Here is a 15,754-nt window from a genome sequence, read left to right as displayed (position 1 = left end):
ACCAAACATACATTGCTTAAAAGAAGAAATACAAATGGCCAAAAAAATAAGGAAAAAACTGTTCAACATCCTCAACAATCAAGGAAATGCAAATCAAAATTACTCTCACTCCAGTTACAATAGCAATCATTAAGAATACAAATAATAGTGAATACTGATAAGAATGTGGTGAAAAAGGTACACTCATACATTTCTTGGTGGGATATCGAATTAGTACAGTCATTTTGGAAAGCAGTATGGAAATTCTTTAAAAGACTAGGAATGGAACAACCATATGACTCTCTATCCCACTCCTTAGTGTTTATCCAGAACAACAAAAGTCAGCATACTATAGTGATGCATGCATACCAAAGTTATGCAATGCATACATGCATACCATAGCCAAGTTATAGAATTAGCCTTGGTGTCCATCTACAGATGAATGGATAAAGAAAATGTGATATATACATACACACCTATTTATAGATATACACATACACATACATACACAATGGAGGCTCACTCAGTCATAAAGAAGAATGAAATTATGTCATTTCCTGGTTAACAATTGGAATTGGAGAACATTATGCTAAGTGACATAAACCAGACCCACAAAGTCATGGTAAATGTTTTCTCTCATGTAGAAGCAAGAGAGAAAGGGGGGAAAAAGGAATGAAAAATCGGTCTCACAAAAATAGAAGGGAGACTAACAGATGAGAATAAGGGGATTGAGAAGGAGGAAGGAGGGTAAGACATGGGGAAGTTTTGGGAAACAAAATCTACCAAATTTTGCTATGTTCATATATGAATGAACCACAATGAAACCCTCTTTCACCTATAATTATAACGCATTAACTAAAATATAATAATAATAATAATAATAATAATAAATAATAATAATAAAAGGGAGATCAGTAGAGTACAACAAGTGGATTGTGGGAAGGAGTAGGGGAGGGGAAGGGAAGGTACAGAGGAATGAGATTGAACAAATTATGTTAAACTCATGTACGAATATGGCATAATGAATCCCACTATTGTGTATAATTATAATGCACCAATAAAAATGTTAAGTAAAAAAGGAGCATAGAAATAAGTATATACATTGTGATTTAATTCTTATAGAACAAGAGTCCATTTGTAAATGTTTCATGTTCAAAAAAATTAAAAGAAAAGATAGCAGGAATATTTAATTATGTTTAGTAGGATTAAGGTTTTTTATTCCTTGCTTATGCTTCTTCGTGTCATGTGAATGAATGCATATTCTTTTAATTAAGATAAATTTTTTTTAAAAAATACCTTTTAATTGTAAAAACATGGTATATGTTAAAAATGATATAGAGTAATGTCATAGAATAGAAATATATTTGGAACCATATATCTAATTTTAAATTTTGTAGTGAACACATTTTAAAAGTAAAAAGAAATACATGAAATTAATTTAATAACATTTCGTTTAACACAGAATATTCAAGGTGCCATTAGTTTAACACATAATCAATGTAAAAATAATTGGTAATATATTTTACATTTAATATTTGTACTATGACATTGAAATTTTGTTTTATACTTTTAGCACATCTCCAATTGCATTAGTCACATTTCCAATGTTCAAAAGCCACATATGATTTATTGTTATTTATTATACATGCAGACATGAAACATACAATAGTCTTGAGTCTCAAATTTGTCTGAAACTCAATTATTTGGTAAACTATCACTTCACTGAAAATGCAGTTGATATGAATTAGAGACTACAAATTGAAGTGCATCTACAGGTCAGAAATGCGATAGATAATGTGAATAATTAAAACTGGGTAAAAAAAATATGAGATTGAAGCACATGTCTTTCTAAAGTGTTGCAGGCACCACTAAGCTCCCTTCATTCAATTGGTACAGCATTGGAATGCAGACTCAGTATTGACAGAGCTAGTTTTTCATGGATGCATAAAATCTGCATTTTTCTGTGCCATTTATGATTGACAGAATATTAGCAATGATTCAAAAACTGTGCAGCACTTTATGAACCAAAAAAATCCCATGTGCTTCAAAAATGCAATTTCTCTCATGCCAAATTTTGACCTCTGGGATCAATAAATACATTTTAAAACCCACTAATTTTATCAACTTTGAAATATTAATTAAACTACTAATTTTTAGTGAAATAACACTTTTGTTTTTTCTTTTCTTTTTTTTTTGTAAACAAATGGGATACATGTTGTTTCTCTGTTTGTACATGGCGTAAAGGCATACCATTTGTGTAATCATAAATTTACATAGAGTAATGTTTGATTCATTCTGTTATTTTTTCCCTTCCCCCCACCCCTCCCACCACTCTTTACCCTCTATACAGTACTTCCTTCCTCCATACGTGCCCCCCTCCCTAACCCTACCTCTAACCCTAACACTAACCCTTCCCTCCCCCCCATTTTGTGTCATCCTCCACTTATTAGCGATATCATTCGTCCTTTGGCTTTTTGAGATTGGCTTATCTCACTTAGCATGATATTCTCCAATTTCATCCATTTGCCTGCAAATGCCATAATTTTATCATTCTTTATGGCTGAGTAATATTCCATTGTATATATATACCACAGTTTCTTTATCCACTCATCAATTGAAGGGCATCTAGGTTGGTTCCACAGTCTGGATATTGGGAATTGAGCAGCTATGAACATTGATGTGACTGTGTCTCTGTAGTATGCTGATTTTAAGTTCTTTGGGTATAGGCCAAGGAGTGGGATAGCTGGGTCACATGGTAGGTCCATTCCAAGTTTTCTAAGGAATCTCCACACTGCTTTCCAGAGTGGCTGCACTAATTTGTAGCCCCACCAGCAATGTATGAGTGTACCTTTCTCCCCACATCCTCGCCAACACTTGTTGTTGCTCGTATTCTTGATAATTGCCATTCTAATTGGGGTGAGATGGAATCTTAGGGTGGTTTTGATTTGCATTTCTCTTATTACTAGAGATGTTGAGCATTTTTCCATATGTTTGTTGATTGCTTGTAGATCTTCTTCTGTGAAGTGTCTATTCATTTCCTTAGCCCATTTGTCGACTGGATTATTTGAATTATTGGAGTAGAGTTTTTTGAGTTCTTTATAGATTCTGGAGATTAGTGCTCTATCTGAAGTATGATTGGCAAAGATATTCTCCTACTCTGTAGGCTCTTTCTTCGCATTGTTGATAGTTTCCTTTGCTGAGAGAAAGCTTTTTTGTTGAATCTATCCCAGTGGTTGATTCTAGCTTTTATTTCTTGTGCTATGGGAGTCCTGTTAAGGAAGTCTGATCCTAGACCAACAAGGTGAAGATTTGGACCTACTTTTTCTTCTATAATCTGCAGGGTCTCTGGTCTGATTCCAAGGTCCTTAATCTATTTTGAGTTTAGTTTCGTGCATGGTGAGAGATATGGGTTTAGTTTCATTCTGTTGCATATGGATTTCCAATTCTCCCAGCACCATTTGTTGAAGAGGCTGTCTTTTCTCCATTGCATATTTTTGGCACCTTTGTCTAGTATGAGAAAATTGTATTTATTTGGGTTTGTGTCCGTGTCCTCTATTCTGTACCATTGATCTACCTTTCTATTTTGGTACCAATACCATGCCGTTTTTGTTACTGTTGCTTTGTAGTAGAGTTGAAGATCTGGTATTGCAATACCCCCTGTTTCACTCTTCCTGCTCAGTATTGCTTTAGCTATTCTGGGTTTCTTATTCTTCCAGATGAATTTCATAATTGCTTGCTCTATTTCTATAAGGTACGTCATTGGGATTTTAATTGGAATTGCATTGAATTTGTATAGCACTTTAGGTAGTATGGCCATTTTGACAATATTAATTCTTCCTATCCAAGAACATGGAAGATCTTTCCATCTTCTAAGGTGTTCTTTAATTTCTTTCTTTAGTGTTGTATAGTTCTCATTGTAGAGGTCTTTCACCTCTTTTGTGAGATTGATTCCCAAGTATTTTATTTTTTTCGAGGCTATTGTGAATGGGGTAGATTTCCTAATTTCTCTTTCTGAAGATTCATCACTTATGTATAAAAATGCGTTAGATTTATGGGCATTGATCTTCTAACCTGCTAATTTACTGAATTCACTTATGAGTTCTAAGAGTTTTCTGGTGGAATTTGCAGGTTCCTCTAAATATATAATCATGTCATCAGCGAACAGGGATAGTTTGAGTTCTTCTTTTTCAATTCATATCCCTTTAATTTCTTTGGTTTGTCTAATTGCTCTGGCCAGAGTCTCAAGAACGATGTTGAATAGAAGTGGTGAAAGAGGGCATCCCTGCCTTGTTCCAGTTTTTAGGGGGAATGCTTTCAGTTTTTCACCATTTAGAATGATATTAGCCATGGGCTTAGCATAAATGGCCTTTACAATGTTAAGGAATGTTCCCACTATCCCTATTTTTTCTAGTGTTTTGAGCATGAAGGGGTGCTGTATTTTATCAAATGCTTTTTCTGCATCTATTGAAATAATCATGTGATTCTTGACTTTAAGTCTATTAATATGGTGAATTACGTTTATTGATTTCCTGATGTTGAACCAACCTTGCATCCCTGGGATGAAACCCACTTGATCATGGTGCACTATCTTTTTAATATGTTTTTGTATGCGATTTGCTAAAATTTTGTTGAGAATTTTTGCGTCGATGTTCATTAAGGATATTGGTCTGAAATTTTCTTTCCTTGATGAGTCTCTGTCTGGTTTAGGTATCAGGGTGATATTGGCTTCATAGAATGAGTTGGGAGGGTTCCCTCCTCTTCTATTTCATGGAATACTTTGAGAAGTATTGGAATGAGCTCTTCTTTAAAGGTTTTGTAGAACTCGGCTGAGAAACCATCTGGTCCTGGACTTTTCTTTGTTGGTAGGCTTTTGATGACTTCTTCTATTTCAGTACTTGAAATTGGTCTATTTAAATTGTTTATGTCCTCCTCGTTCAGTTTAGGCAATTCATATGTCTCTAGAAACCTGTTGATGTCTTCGAAATTTTCTATTTTGTTGGAGTATAGATTTTCAAAATAGCTTCTAATTATGTTTTGTATTTCAATCCTGTCTGTTGTGATATTTCCTTGTTCATTCCGAATTTTAGTGATTTGGGTTTTCTCTCGTCTTCTCTTTGTTAGTGTGGCTAAAGGTTTATCAATTTTGTTTATTTTTTCGAAGAACCAACTATTTATTTTGTCAATTTTTTGTATTGTTTCTTTTGTTTCAATTTCATTGATTTCAGCTCTGAGTTTAACTATTTCCTCTCTTCTACTACTTTTGGTGCTGGTCTGTTCTTCTTTTTCTAGGGCTTTGAGCTGTAGTGTTAGGTCGTTTATTTGTTGAGTTTTACTTCTTTTATTAAATGCGCTCCATGAAATAAATTTCCCTCTAAGTACTGCTTTCATAGTGTCCCAGAGATTTTGATATGATGTTTCCTTGTTCTCATTTACCTCTAAGAATTTTTTATTTTCCTTCCTAATATCTTCTGTTATCCATTCATCATATAATAGCATATTGTTTAATCTCCAGATGTTGGAATAGTTTCTGTGTTTTACTCTTTCATTTATTTCTAACTTCAATCCATTATGATCTGATAGAATACATGGTAGGGTCTCTATCTTCTTGTATTTGCTAACATTAGCTTTGTGGCATAATATATGGTCTATTTTAGAGAAGGATCCATGTGCTGCTGAGAAGAAAGTGTATTCGCTCTTGGTTGGATGGTATATTCTATAAATGTCCGTTAAGTCTAAATTATTGATTGTGTTATTGAGATCTATGGTTTCTTTGTTCAATTTTTGTCTGGAAGATCTGTCCAGTGGTGAGAGAGGCGTGTTAAAATCACCTAGTATTATTGTGTTATGGTCTATTTGGTTTCTGAAATTGAGAAGTATTTGTTTGACATACATGGATGAGCCACTGTTTGGGGCATAGATGTTTATGATTGTTATATCTTGCTGATTTATGCTTCCCTTAAGCAGTATGAAATGACCTTCTTTATCCCTTCTGACTAACTTTGGCTTGAAGTCCACATTATCGGAAATGAGGATGGATACTCCAGCTTTTTTGCTGAGTCCATGTGCATGGTATGTTTTTCCCCATCCTTTCACCTTTAGTCTATGGGTATCTTTTTCTATGAGGTGAGTCTCTTGCAGGCAACATATTGTTGGATCTTTCTTTTTAATCCAGTCTGCCAGTCTATGTCTTTTGATTGATGAATTCAGGCCATTAACATTCAGGGTTATTATAGAGAAATGATTTGGTTTCCCAGTCATTTGGTTCATTTTTTAAATTTTGTTTATTTATTTGTTTGACACAACTTGTTTCCTCCTTTATTTGACAATTCCTTTAGGATAATTCCTCCCTTTGCTGATTTGCTTCTTTGTTTTTCATCTCTTCCTCATGGAATATTTTGTTGAGAATGTTCTGTAATGCTGGCTTTCTTTTTGTAAATTCTTTTAGCTTTTGTTTATCATGGAAGGATTTTACTTCATCGTCAAATTTGAAGGTAAGTTTTGCTGGGTATAAGATTCTTGGTTGGCATCCATTTTCTTTCAGTGCTTGAAAAATGTTGTTCCAGGCCCTTCTAGCTTTTAGGGTCTGGATTGAAAAATCGGCTGATATCCGTATTGGTTTCCCCCTGAATGTAATTTGGTTCTTTTCTCTCACAGCCTTTAAAATTCTCTCTTTATTTTGTATGTTATGTATTTTCATTATAATGTGCCTTGGTGTGGGTCTGTTGTAATTTTGTGTATTTGGAGTCCTATAAGCCTCTTGAACTTGATTTTCCATTTCATTCTTCAGATTTGTCAAATTTTCTAATATTATTTCATTGAATAAATTGTTCATTCCTTTGGCTTGTTTCTCTAGGCCTTCCTCAATCCCAATAATTCTTAAATTTGGCCTTTTCATGATATCCCATAGTTCTTGTAGATTCTGTTCATGATTTCTTACCATCTTCTCTGTTTGTTCAACTTTGTTTTCAAGGTTAAATATTTTGTCTTCAATGTCTGAGGTTCTGTCTTCCAGGTGTTCTATCCTATTGGATATGCTTTCTATGGAGTTCTTAATTTGGTTTATTGTTTCCTTCATGTCAAGGATTTCTCTTTGGTTTTTTTTCAATATCTCTAACTCTTTATTGAAATGATCTTTTGCTTCCTGTATTTGCTCTTTTAACTGTCGATTGGTGCGATCATTCAATGCTTGCATTTGCTCTTTCATCTCATCGTTTGCTTCTCTGATCATTTTAATTATGTACATTCTGAACTCCTTTTCTGTCATTTCTTCTGCCATGCTGTCATTGGGTTTTATTGATGTAACATCTAGATTTGTTTGCAGCATTTTCTTTCCTTGTTTTCTCATATTGTTCAGGTATCAGTGGACCACTGAGATATTGCAGATTTCCTCTATTGACTTACAATGTCCCTGAAGATTTCTATATATATCCCCTCTTAGCCTTTAGTAGGCTGAAGTCTTGGAGGAAGTTGATAATGCGGTGCTCCACAAGGAAGCTGCCTCTCTAGGAGTGGTGGCCTTCAGGTGGGGTATAATCCCTGCTAGTGGGCAGAGGTGCCTCCACTTGTTGACCCATGGTCATCCAAAGAGGACCTAGACTGGGGGCTGAGGCAAGGCCTGTTTGGGCCTGAGTCTCTGGTTTTACCGTCCTTGTGGGGAAACCTCACCCAGCAGGGAAGACTCACCCGGTGGGGAGGTCTCGCTGGTCAGTTCCCTCCTAGAGGTTCCCCTCAATTTACAGCTACCGACTGGGCTGGGCTGCCTTCCTCTGCAAAGGTCCCAGGGGCCCGGCCCTACCTCCTGGGCCTGGGAGCCTCACTCTTCGCAGATGAATCTCCTTAGGCTGCCCCTCTTCAGAGAATCTGCCCGCAGGCCTGGAACCTTCGCTCCGCCCTAAGCCTGTCTCTGTGCGGCTCTTCCACCCAGAAGCCTCCTAGATCCTGGGACCCTGCTCTGCACCTAATCGCCTGGCTATGCGGCCCCTCCTCTGAGCAGCCACCTGGGGCCCCGAAAAATCGCTCTGAGTCCCAGAGACCCACCACACGCCTCTTCCTCCAGACAGCCGCCCAGTATTCCGGTGCGGTCACTAGGAGTCCAAGAAACTCACTTTGTGCCTCCTCCTCCCACCAACCACCCGTAGCCCTGGGCAATCAATTACTCCGAGTCGAAGTGACCCTCCCCGTTCCTCCTTCTCCAGATAACCCCCCGGGTGTTCAGGAGGGGTCGCTCTGAGTGGCTCTGAATCCACGTGTCCTGCTGCACGGGTCCTCTGGGCAACCGCCCGGATCTCTGGTGCGGCCACTCAAGACCAAGCGACCCACCACGCTTCTCCTCCAGGCAGCCCCCCTGTGTTCAGGAGCTGTCACTTTAAGTCCAAACAACTCACCACTTGCCTTCTCCTCTGAGCAGCCGCCTGGAGCGCTAATGAAGTCACTGCGAGTCCAAACGACCCGCCGCGCTCCTCCTCCTCCTCCTACTCCTCCGGGCAGGCCTCAGTGTTCAGAAGTGGTCTGAGTCCAAACAGCTCGCCACGCAGCCCCACCTCTGGCAATTGCCTGTAGCTCTGGTGTAGTCACCCCAAATCCAAGCGGCCGCACTCCTCTTCCTCCTCCTCATCCTCAGGGCTGGCCCCGGTGTTCAGGAGCAGTCGCCCTGAGTCCAAACAGCTCGCCGCGGAGCTTCTCCTCTGGCAACCGCCTGTAGCTCTGGTGCAGTCACTCTGAATCCAAGTGGCCACGTTCCTCCTCCTACTCCTCCGGGCAGGCCCCGGTGTTCAGAAGTGGTCTGAGTCCAAACAGCTCGCCACGCAGCCCGTCCTCTGGCAACCGCCTGTAGCTCTGGTATAGTCACTCCGAATCCAAGTGGCCGCGCTCCTCATCCTCCTCGTCCTCAGGGCAGGCCCCGGTGTTCAGAAGCGTCGTTCTGAGTCCAAACAGCTCGCCGCGCAGCTTCTCCTCTGGCAATCGCCTGTAGCTCTGGTACAGTCACTCCGAATCCAAGTGGCCACACTCCTCCTCCTCCTCCTCAGGGCAGGCCCCAGTGTTCTGAGTCCACACAGCTCTCCTCGCCACTCCTCCCCTGGGCAGCCGCCGGAGCCCCCGTGGTTGCTCCGAGTCCCAGCGCTGTGCCGAGCGGCCTCCTTTACGGCGCTCCCAGTTGTCTGAGTTCACTGCTCCAGCGGGGGGAGGGGCGTCTCGCCGGCAGCTCTACTTCACAAAGTTTCCTGCGTTCCAGGACCACCGTCCCATCCGGGACGCCTTCCCAAGGGGTGAGAGTCACCCGGCTGCTTTGAGTTGGTCCCAAGTGTCTCAATATCTCCTCTTTTGAATCCTGAGTCCTGGAGCAACATAAAATGCAGCCACCCTCTAGGCCGCCATCTTGAAACCCCCCACTTTTGTTTTTTCTATATTACATACTTTATAAAATTAATAACTAACAATTACTGAGAGTTTGTATATGATAAGTATCTTTCTAAACACTTCATTTTATAGATAAAAGAAATGAAACGAAGGGAAGAGGTTAAACAACTTTCTTTAAGGTCACAGAAGGGGGCTGAGGAGATAGCTCAGCTGGTAGAGTGCTTGCCTCACAAAGACAAGGCCCTAAATTCGATGCCCAGCACCGCAAAAAAGAAAAAAAAAGGTCATAGAACTTGTAATCAGTGGTCCCAATATTTGATCTGAGGTCTGTCTGACTCCAAAGTCTACGCTTTTACAAATACTCCTTTTACCTGCCTGGGAGTATACATGTCTAGGTAATCAACAAATCTCTCTTTCTTTCTCTCCTTTCTCCTGTCTGTCCATCTCTTTCTCTCTCTCTCTCTCTCTCTCTCTCTCTCTCACACACACACACACACACCACATTCTATAATGTCCACAAGATTATTGCATACATGTGGCCTCTGTCTGCCTTGGTCTATTATTCTTTTATCTGGTCTTTCTTCATTTTTATTGTACATCTCCTTTACAAAAGATGTTTACTTTCCTCACTTTCATTTTCCTTACATGAGCTTATCCCTGTTTTAATGAACAGCATGAGGGAGGCCTTTAAGCTAATGGTATGCTCTCAACAGATAATCATACACATCTCTTCCTAACTCTTCATTAAGTGACATCATGTGGGTAATTGGGAATCAACTATAGTAGGAATATTTGTGTAGTAGAGTAGGTTAACACTACACAGTGTTTACTGGAAACCCAAGTTGTTAAACATTTATCAGTACACAAATGCCTTTGTAACTCACTATTCAGGCATCTGATTTTTTATATCTGATCATGGCTATAAGGTTTTTTAATAGCTTGCATTTATATTTGCCCCATCTTTTTTTCCTTTGGTGCTGTAAACACTATATTTTGGAACTAAGATTTTACATGAACTGCAATAACTGATTATGTTGAATCATAATGTGTGTGGTGAATTTTATTTATTTTCTCATTCTGTTGGGGCACCATACTATAAATTCCCAATAGTCTGAACTTATTTTTTAAAATATTTTATTAGCTTGAACATCTACTAATTAACATCTGCTCTGAATCTGTTTTCCTCACTAGGCCATCTGGATATTATAGTCAGAATGTCAAACTCATTCTGTGTTGTACTTTACCCTGTTTTTGAGTCTTTCCTTCTCTCTTATACCACTTCTTACACTACATGTGTGCCCTCTGTATCATAGTTTCTCTCTATAAAATCTTGTAAGTTTTTCTATGAACTCCCACTTCTGTTTCAACCTCAAGACACGTGAAAGCTCTCCAAAATTCTGTTCCCATGGGTGTCTTATTATTATCATTTTCTTTCCTGAGGTTTTTTTCTTGGCTGTGATTCCATGTGAATACTTCCAGATGACACTGATTGGACTACTAGATATCGGCAACATTTTCATTGCCATTATCACAGATAATTTACTTATTCCAGAAATGGAAAATCAATACTTGTCTATCAGATTTACCAATTCATAGTTCCCAGAGCACATCTACATTTCTAAGATTTGAGGCCCCTGGAACCCACAAAGTATATCCTCCATCTGTTTATATTATTCCCCAAACTTTGGGCTTTCTTGAAAAAAATAACTCTTTGATTACATACAACATGCCACATTCAATCGAATTGGATAATGAAATGGTTTCATATGCTTGTGGGTTCATCCTATGCTCTCAGTCTTATGTTTTCTCTAATAGTGAATAAATATGCCTTTTTATTGTAAGTATTTACTCAATCACAAAAGTGATTTTATGATTTATATCTTCATCTTTCCAACATTTTCAGCCTGACAGTACTATTTCAAAAAGATTTTTCCTTCTAGAATTAAACAGTTTATTTTGACAAATATCATTAAAAATAATTAGCTGTTTTGCAAAGACTCATTCAAAGTGCTGATATAAGAATATCGAACAACTATTTGTGTTTATTCCGTGTGTTACGTGTGAGTTGCCTCTTCCTGACCCTCAGACTACCCTGCATTTTCATTGCATAAAACAAATTAGCTTTTTTATTTCATTTTTTTATTTTTATCTTTTCTATTTCTCTATTTTTTATTTAATTTTATTGGTTCCTTTTAGTTGTACATGACAATCAAATTTATTTTGACATAATTATAAAGTCTTGCAATATAATTGACTCCAATAAAGACTAGCTGTTTTTCTTAACATTTGCCAGATTTTCGGAGTCTGTGGCCCCAGGCCTATCTACATATGAGGCTCTTTTTCAAACACACACACTTTTTCAAGCTTACATTGATTAGTCTTATCATCTTATTACAAGATGAGACAAATGGTGTTGCTAAGACACCTAATTTATTTTATGTTAGTTTGTATAGTTCGGGGTTAAAATTATGAGACCACTGAGAATTTGACACTGACCATTAAGTTATGGATCCTTTTAATGTGTGAAAATGGTGCTATCATCTGGGTTTTTAAACATCATTATCATTTATAGATAAACAGTGTATTAAATATTACTGTGTAACAAATTACCTCAAAATTTAGCAGCTTAAAAACATGACTTTTTATTATCCCAGAGATTCTGTGAGTCAGAAGACTGGGTGTGGCTAATCTGGGTAGTCTGCCTCAAGCTTTTTACACAAGGCTGCAATCAAGATGTTGGCCAGGACCAAGGTTTTATTGGAAGACTAGACAGATAAAGCATCTGTTTCCCAAACCCATTTTGTTTTTTTGGCAGAATTCAGTTCCTTGAGGGCTATTGTACCCAGGGCCACAATTCCTCACAGGCTGTAAGCTGAAGGACACTCTCAGTTTTTTGGTTGTATGTGCCTCTCTAACATGAAGCTTGTCTCATCAAAGCCAGCAGAAGGCAGTGAGGAGAATGGGTGCGAGGGAGGAGGAAGTCACAATCTCCTGTAATATAATCTCAGAAGTGACATCCCATCACATTTTGCTATATTCTACAAAGTAGAAAGCAAGACTTAAGAGATTGTCTCTGCTGGACATGGTAATACATGTCTGTAACCCCAGCGGTTCCAGAGGCTGAGACAGGAGATCAAAAATTCAAAGTCAGCCTCAGCAATTGAGTGAGGTCCTAAGCAACTTAGGGAGACCCTGTATCTAAATAAACATGGCTGGGGATGTAGTTCAATGGCTAAGCAACCCCAGGTTCAGTCTCTGGTACCTAAAAAAGAGAGAGTCAGAGAGGGAGACAGACAGACAGACAGATTGTCCCTAGTCTCTATAGGAGGGGTAATTAAACCAGGGCCTAAATATCACTCTTAAGGGTAACTTGAAATCTACATGTCTGAGTTCCATCAATAAGAATAAGGGCCTTCATTACATTTGTAGCCCATTAAAAAGTTTTTTGAAGCTAGGCCTGATGTTAGTATGTATTTCTTTTTTGTACAATTCATTTTCTTTAAAAAATGCAATTGATTGCACAAAAAATCACCCAGTGCCTCACAAGAAATGGCCACTGATGATTTATTTGGTGTACATACTTTAAATCTAAAGTAGAAAACCTAAAGATTTATTTAATGTTCACATCCTGTGTATTTTAATGCTTCTCAAATGAATTTTCATGTTCGCCTGTATGGTGTTCTGTTACTATAGTTACTATTTAAGAATTGAGATTATATATATATGTGTGTGTGTGTGTGTGTGAATACATATATATGTGTACACACACACACACACACACACACACACATCATTTAGACATTGATGTGCATCAGAATCCCCAGAGAAATATGCTAACAAGTTCTAGAACCTCATTCATAGACCTAGGATGGGATCACAGACCTATGTATTCAATAATGTCTGCAGGTGATTCTTGCACTGATGGAAGATTAGCATACTTTTAGAAATGCTAGAATATCACTAAATCAAACTAGTGTCCTTTTTAGGATTTGCAAGGAGTGTCTTCTAGAAAAGGGAGGTTACACATCTACGGTTATTTGTTTAGGAGCTAAACTAAGAACTAAGAGATCCTAACTCAGTCCTCATTAATTTTACTTAAGTTTTTATCTCTTATCAGGCAGAAATCACAGGATGATCAACAAATATTGCAGTTGTGAGAGGAATAGGAGGTTGACTGGGTTATTAAGACCTGTCTTTGGGTACTCTGTTAAATATCTGAAAGGAAAAATCTTAGGATAGGAGTCATGCATAATAATAGAGAATGGGTGAAAAACAGAAAAACAGAGGTCACACACTCATGACCTTTCAGTTATGTGAAACCAATTGCATCCCAATTCATTTTTTTAAAAGTCCTAGATTTATTCATCTGGTTGAGAGATCTGAATTCACTTGGTGTGTATTTATGAAGTGACCCTAATAGTCTCATAAGATCAATAAAATTGTTCCCATTTCTTCTCAAAGTACACAAAATATAAAAAAGCCACATCCACCCATCTCACAGCAACAAGTTCCTTTATTAATTGTTTTGTATAATTTTTGTAATCCCATGTAATAATTAGATACATATAAGCTTTAAAATAAAAAACACGGTTTGCTTTTAAACTGCTTTATTAACTTCACAATATATAATGAGCATCTTTCCATGCAATAGGTAAATTCTGCTAACAAAAATCTTACAGACTGCGTCAAAAACACAAAAATTCAATTAGAAGCTGGTAACCGGAGACACAAGAGAATGAATGACATCAAAAAGCTTACAGTGGTACAACACAAACATGTAAGGTTAGGAGCAAGGGTCTCCCTATTGACTTCAGGGAAAACATCAGGATTCAGGGCATAAGGCAAAACTCATCATGATGGTCATGGTGGGGGGGGTCAGTGCTAACTGCACGCAGGCTATGACTCAACTGCCTTTCCCTCAGCTTTTCCATGAGCTGTCTCACCTCCTCCCCAAACCTTTCCATATTCTCTTCTCTCATCCTTGCCTGTGGCTCTCCAAACCTGTGCATCAGGTCCCATCTATAGTGCAGGATGGGCCGCCTAACACGGAGCCGCCTACGATTTCCTCTAGGCACAAGGTATTCACCAGCTTCCAAAGGGAGGGCCAAGGGCTCCCCTTTATTAGCATCTTGCTCTTTTTCTTCCTTTTCCTTTTGGGCATTTTCCATGTTGATATTCTTTCCCACTTGTTCCTCTTTGGATTCCATTACTCCTAGAAGACAAAAGGCAAAAAAAATTCACGAATTTATGGTGGACATTTCAGCACCGAGGACAGAGTCCCAACTACTCATCTTTTACTATTCAGTGCCCCGGATATCGACGTTGTTTACTTTTTAATTTCGCTTCTCCCATCTGAAAGGCTTTGTTTGCCCTCTAGGGGGCCTCCAGTGTAAGCCCTCCCCCTCTCCCTATTGATCCTCCTGGCCCCCCCAAACCACCATTTTCCCTACCGATCGATCCCCAGATTTCTGCAGGCAGTAAAATGGAGGAGCTAGGTTGGGGAAATTTGGAGTTGGGGTCTTGAATTGGGCTCTGCACTCCTTCCTTCCTTCCTTCCCGCCCCCGCCCTGCCCCCTCACCGACCTGGGCCTATCCTCGCCGTCTCCTCCTGCTGCGCCCGATTCTCGCCACCAGGTGCGCCGCCGCGACTCTTGGTCCGCAGACCTGCAGACAGCCGAGGCGGGGGCGCAGGGGGCAGCTAGGGCCGAGTGCTCGGCGCCGCCCCGGGCCCCCTTCCCGCCGCGTCCCCAGTCCCCTCGCCGCGCCGCCCCCCGCGGTGTTCACCGTTTTTGCTCGCAGCGACTCCAGGGTGATTTCCCTGGGCTCTAACTTGCTCAGCTGCCCCTCCCCCTGGAGCCTCAGCCGCCCTGCACCCCCACGTCAGGGCGCCACTATTTATGTGCTCGAGAAGGCTGGAGTGTGGAGAAGGCGGGGGGCCCCGCTGCGCGCTGGGCCTACAAGCTGCTGCGGGCCTGGCCGCGACGTGCGGGCCCCCGGGCCCTTACCTGCTCCGCTTTCCCCGGGCCGGATGCCAGCCCGCCGTGCGCAGGGCAGCGGGGAGCTGGTAGCCAGACGCGAGTGACGACTGCACCCTAGGCTGCGTCGCTCTGCAGCTCCGGGTCACGTGAGGGCCGCGCGTCACCGCGAAACTCGCCCTCCCTCCAAACCCCCACAACACGGACTGGTGGGCAGTCAACAGGAACCCCCTTCCCCTTCTGTGTGCAGTGCCCCCACACGCACTGCTGTGTCACTCATCTCAGTCCTCTCCAATCTGAGGCCCCACAAGTGGCATCACCATCTTGTGGTTGGATTTGGCCCTTTTCTGGTTATCAGGGAGGATCTGTTCTCCTCCCACTGCATCCCCCACCCTTTATCTTGGCCTTGGTCTGTTCTGCGTTATCTTATCTCCTGCCTGCAT

The 15,754-nt window shown here is 40.2% G+C and overlaps 1 protein-coding gene across 2 annotated transcripts; it reads right to left on the bottom strand.

Annotated features, from left to right (window-relative positions):
- Positions 1-13,911: 13,911 nt before the first annotated feature.
- On the bottom strand, positions 13,912-15,495 carry BEX1 (brain expressed X-linked 1). 2 transcript variants are annotated; one of them, XM_079124728.1, is made up of 3 exons: positions 15,342-15,495; positions 14,920-15,000; positions 13,912-14,548 (listed from the first exon to the last, which is right to left on the bottom strand). In XM_079124728.1, the coding sequence occupies exon 3, from the start codon at positions 14,541-14,543 to the stop codon at positions 14,166-14,168; it is 378 nt and encodes a 125-aa protein (XP_078980854.1). In that variant the 5' UTR covers positions 14,544-14,548; positions 14,920-15,000; positions 15,342-15,495; the 3' UTR covers positions 13,912-14,165. The 2 variants fall into 2 exon arrangements, with proteins under 2 accessions (XP_078980854.1, XP_078980855.1); XM_079124729.1 differs by lacking the exon at positions 15,342-15,495 and adding an exon at positions 15,121-15,335.
- Between the last annotated feature and the right edge of the window lie 259 nt (positions 15,496-15,754).

This window comes from Sciurus vulgaris (assembly GCF_902686455.1).
Source record: "Sciurus vulgaris genome assembly, chromosome: X".
In the NCBI taxonomy this organism is placed as follows: Eukaryota; Metazoa; Chordata; class Mammalia; order Rodentia; family Sciuridae; genus Sciurus; species Sciurus vulgaris.
Note: the sequence above shows the minus strand (reverse complement) of the source record. Positions and strands in the feature narration are given on the sequence as shown.

Excerpts from the sequence above, each read along its gene's own strand:
- BEX1 (XM_079124728.1), bottom strand. The coding sequence starts at position 14,543 with ATGGAATCCAAAGAGGAACAAGTGGGAAAGAATATCAACATGGAAAAT.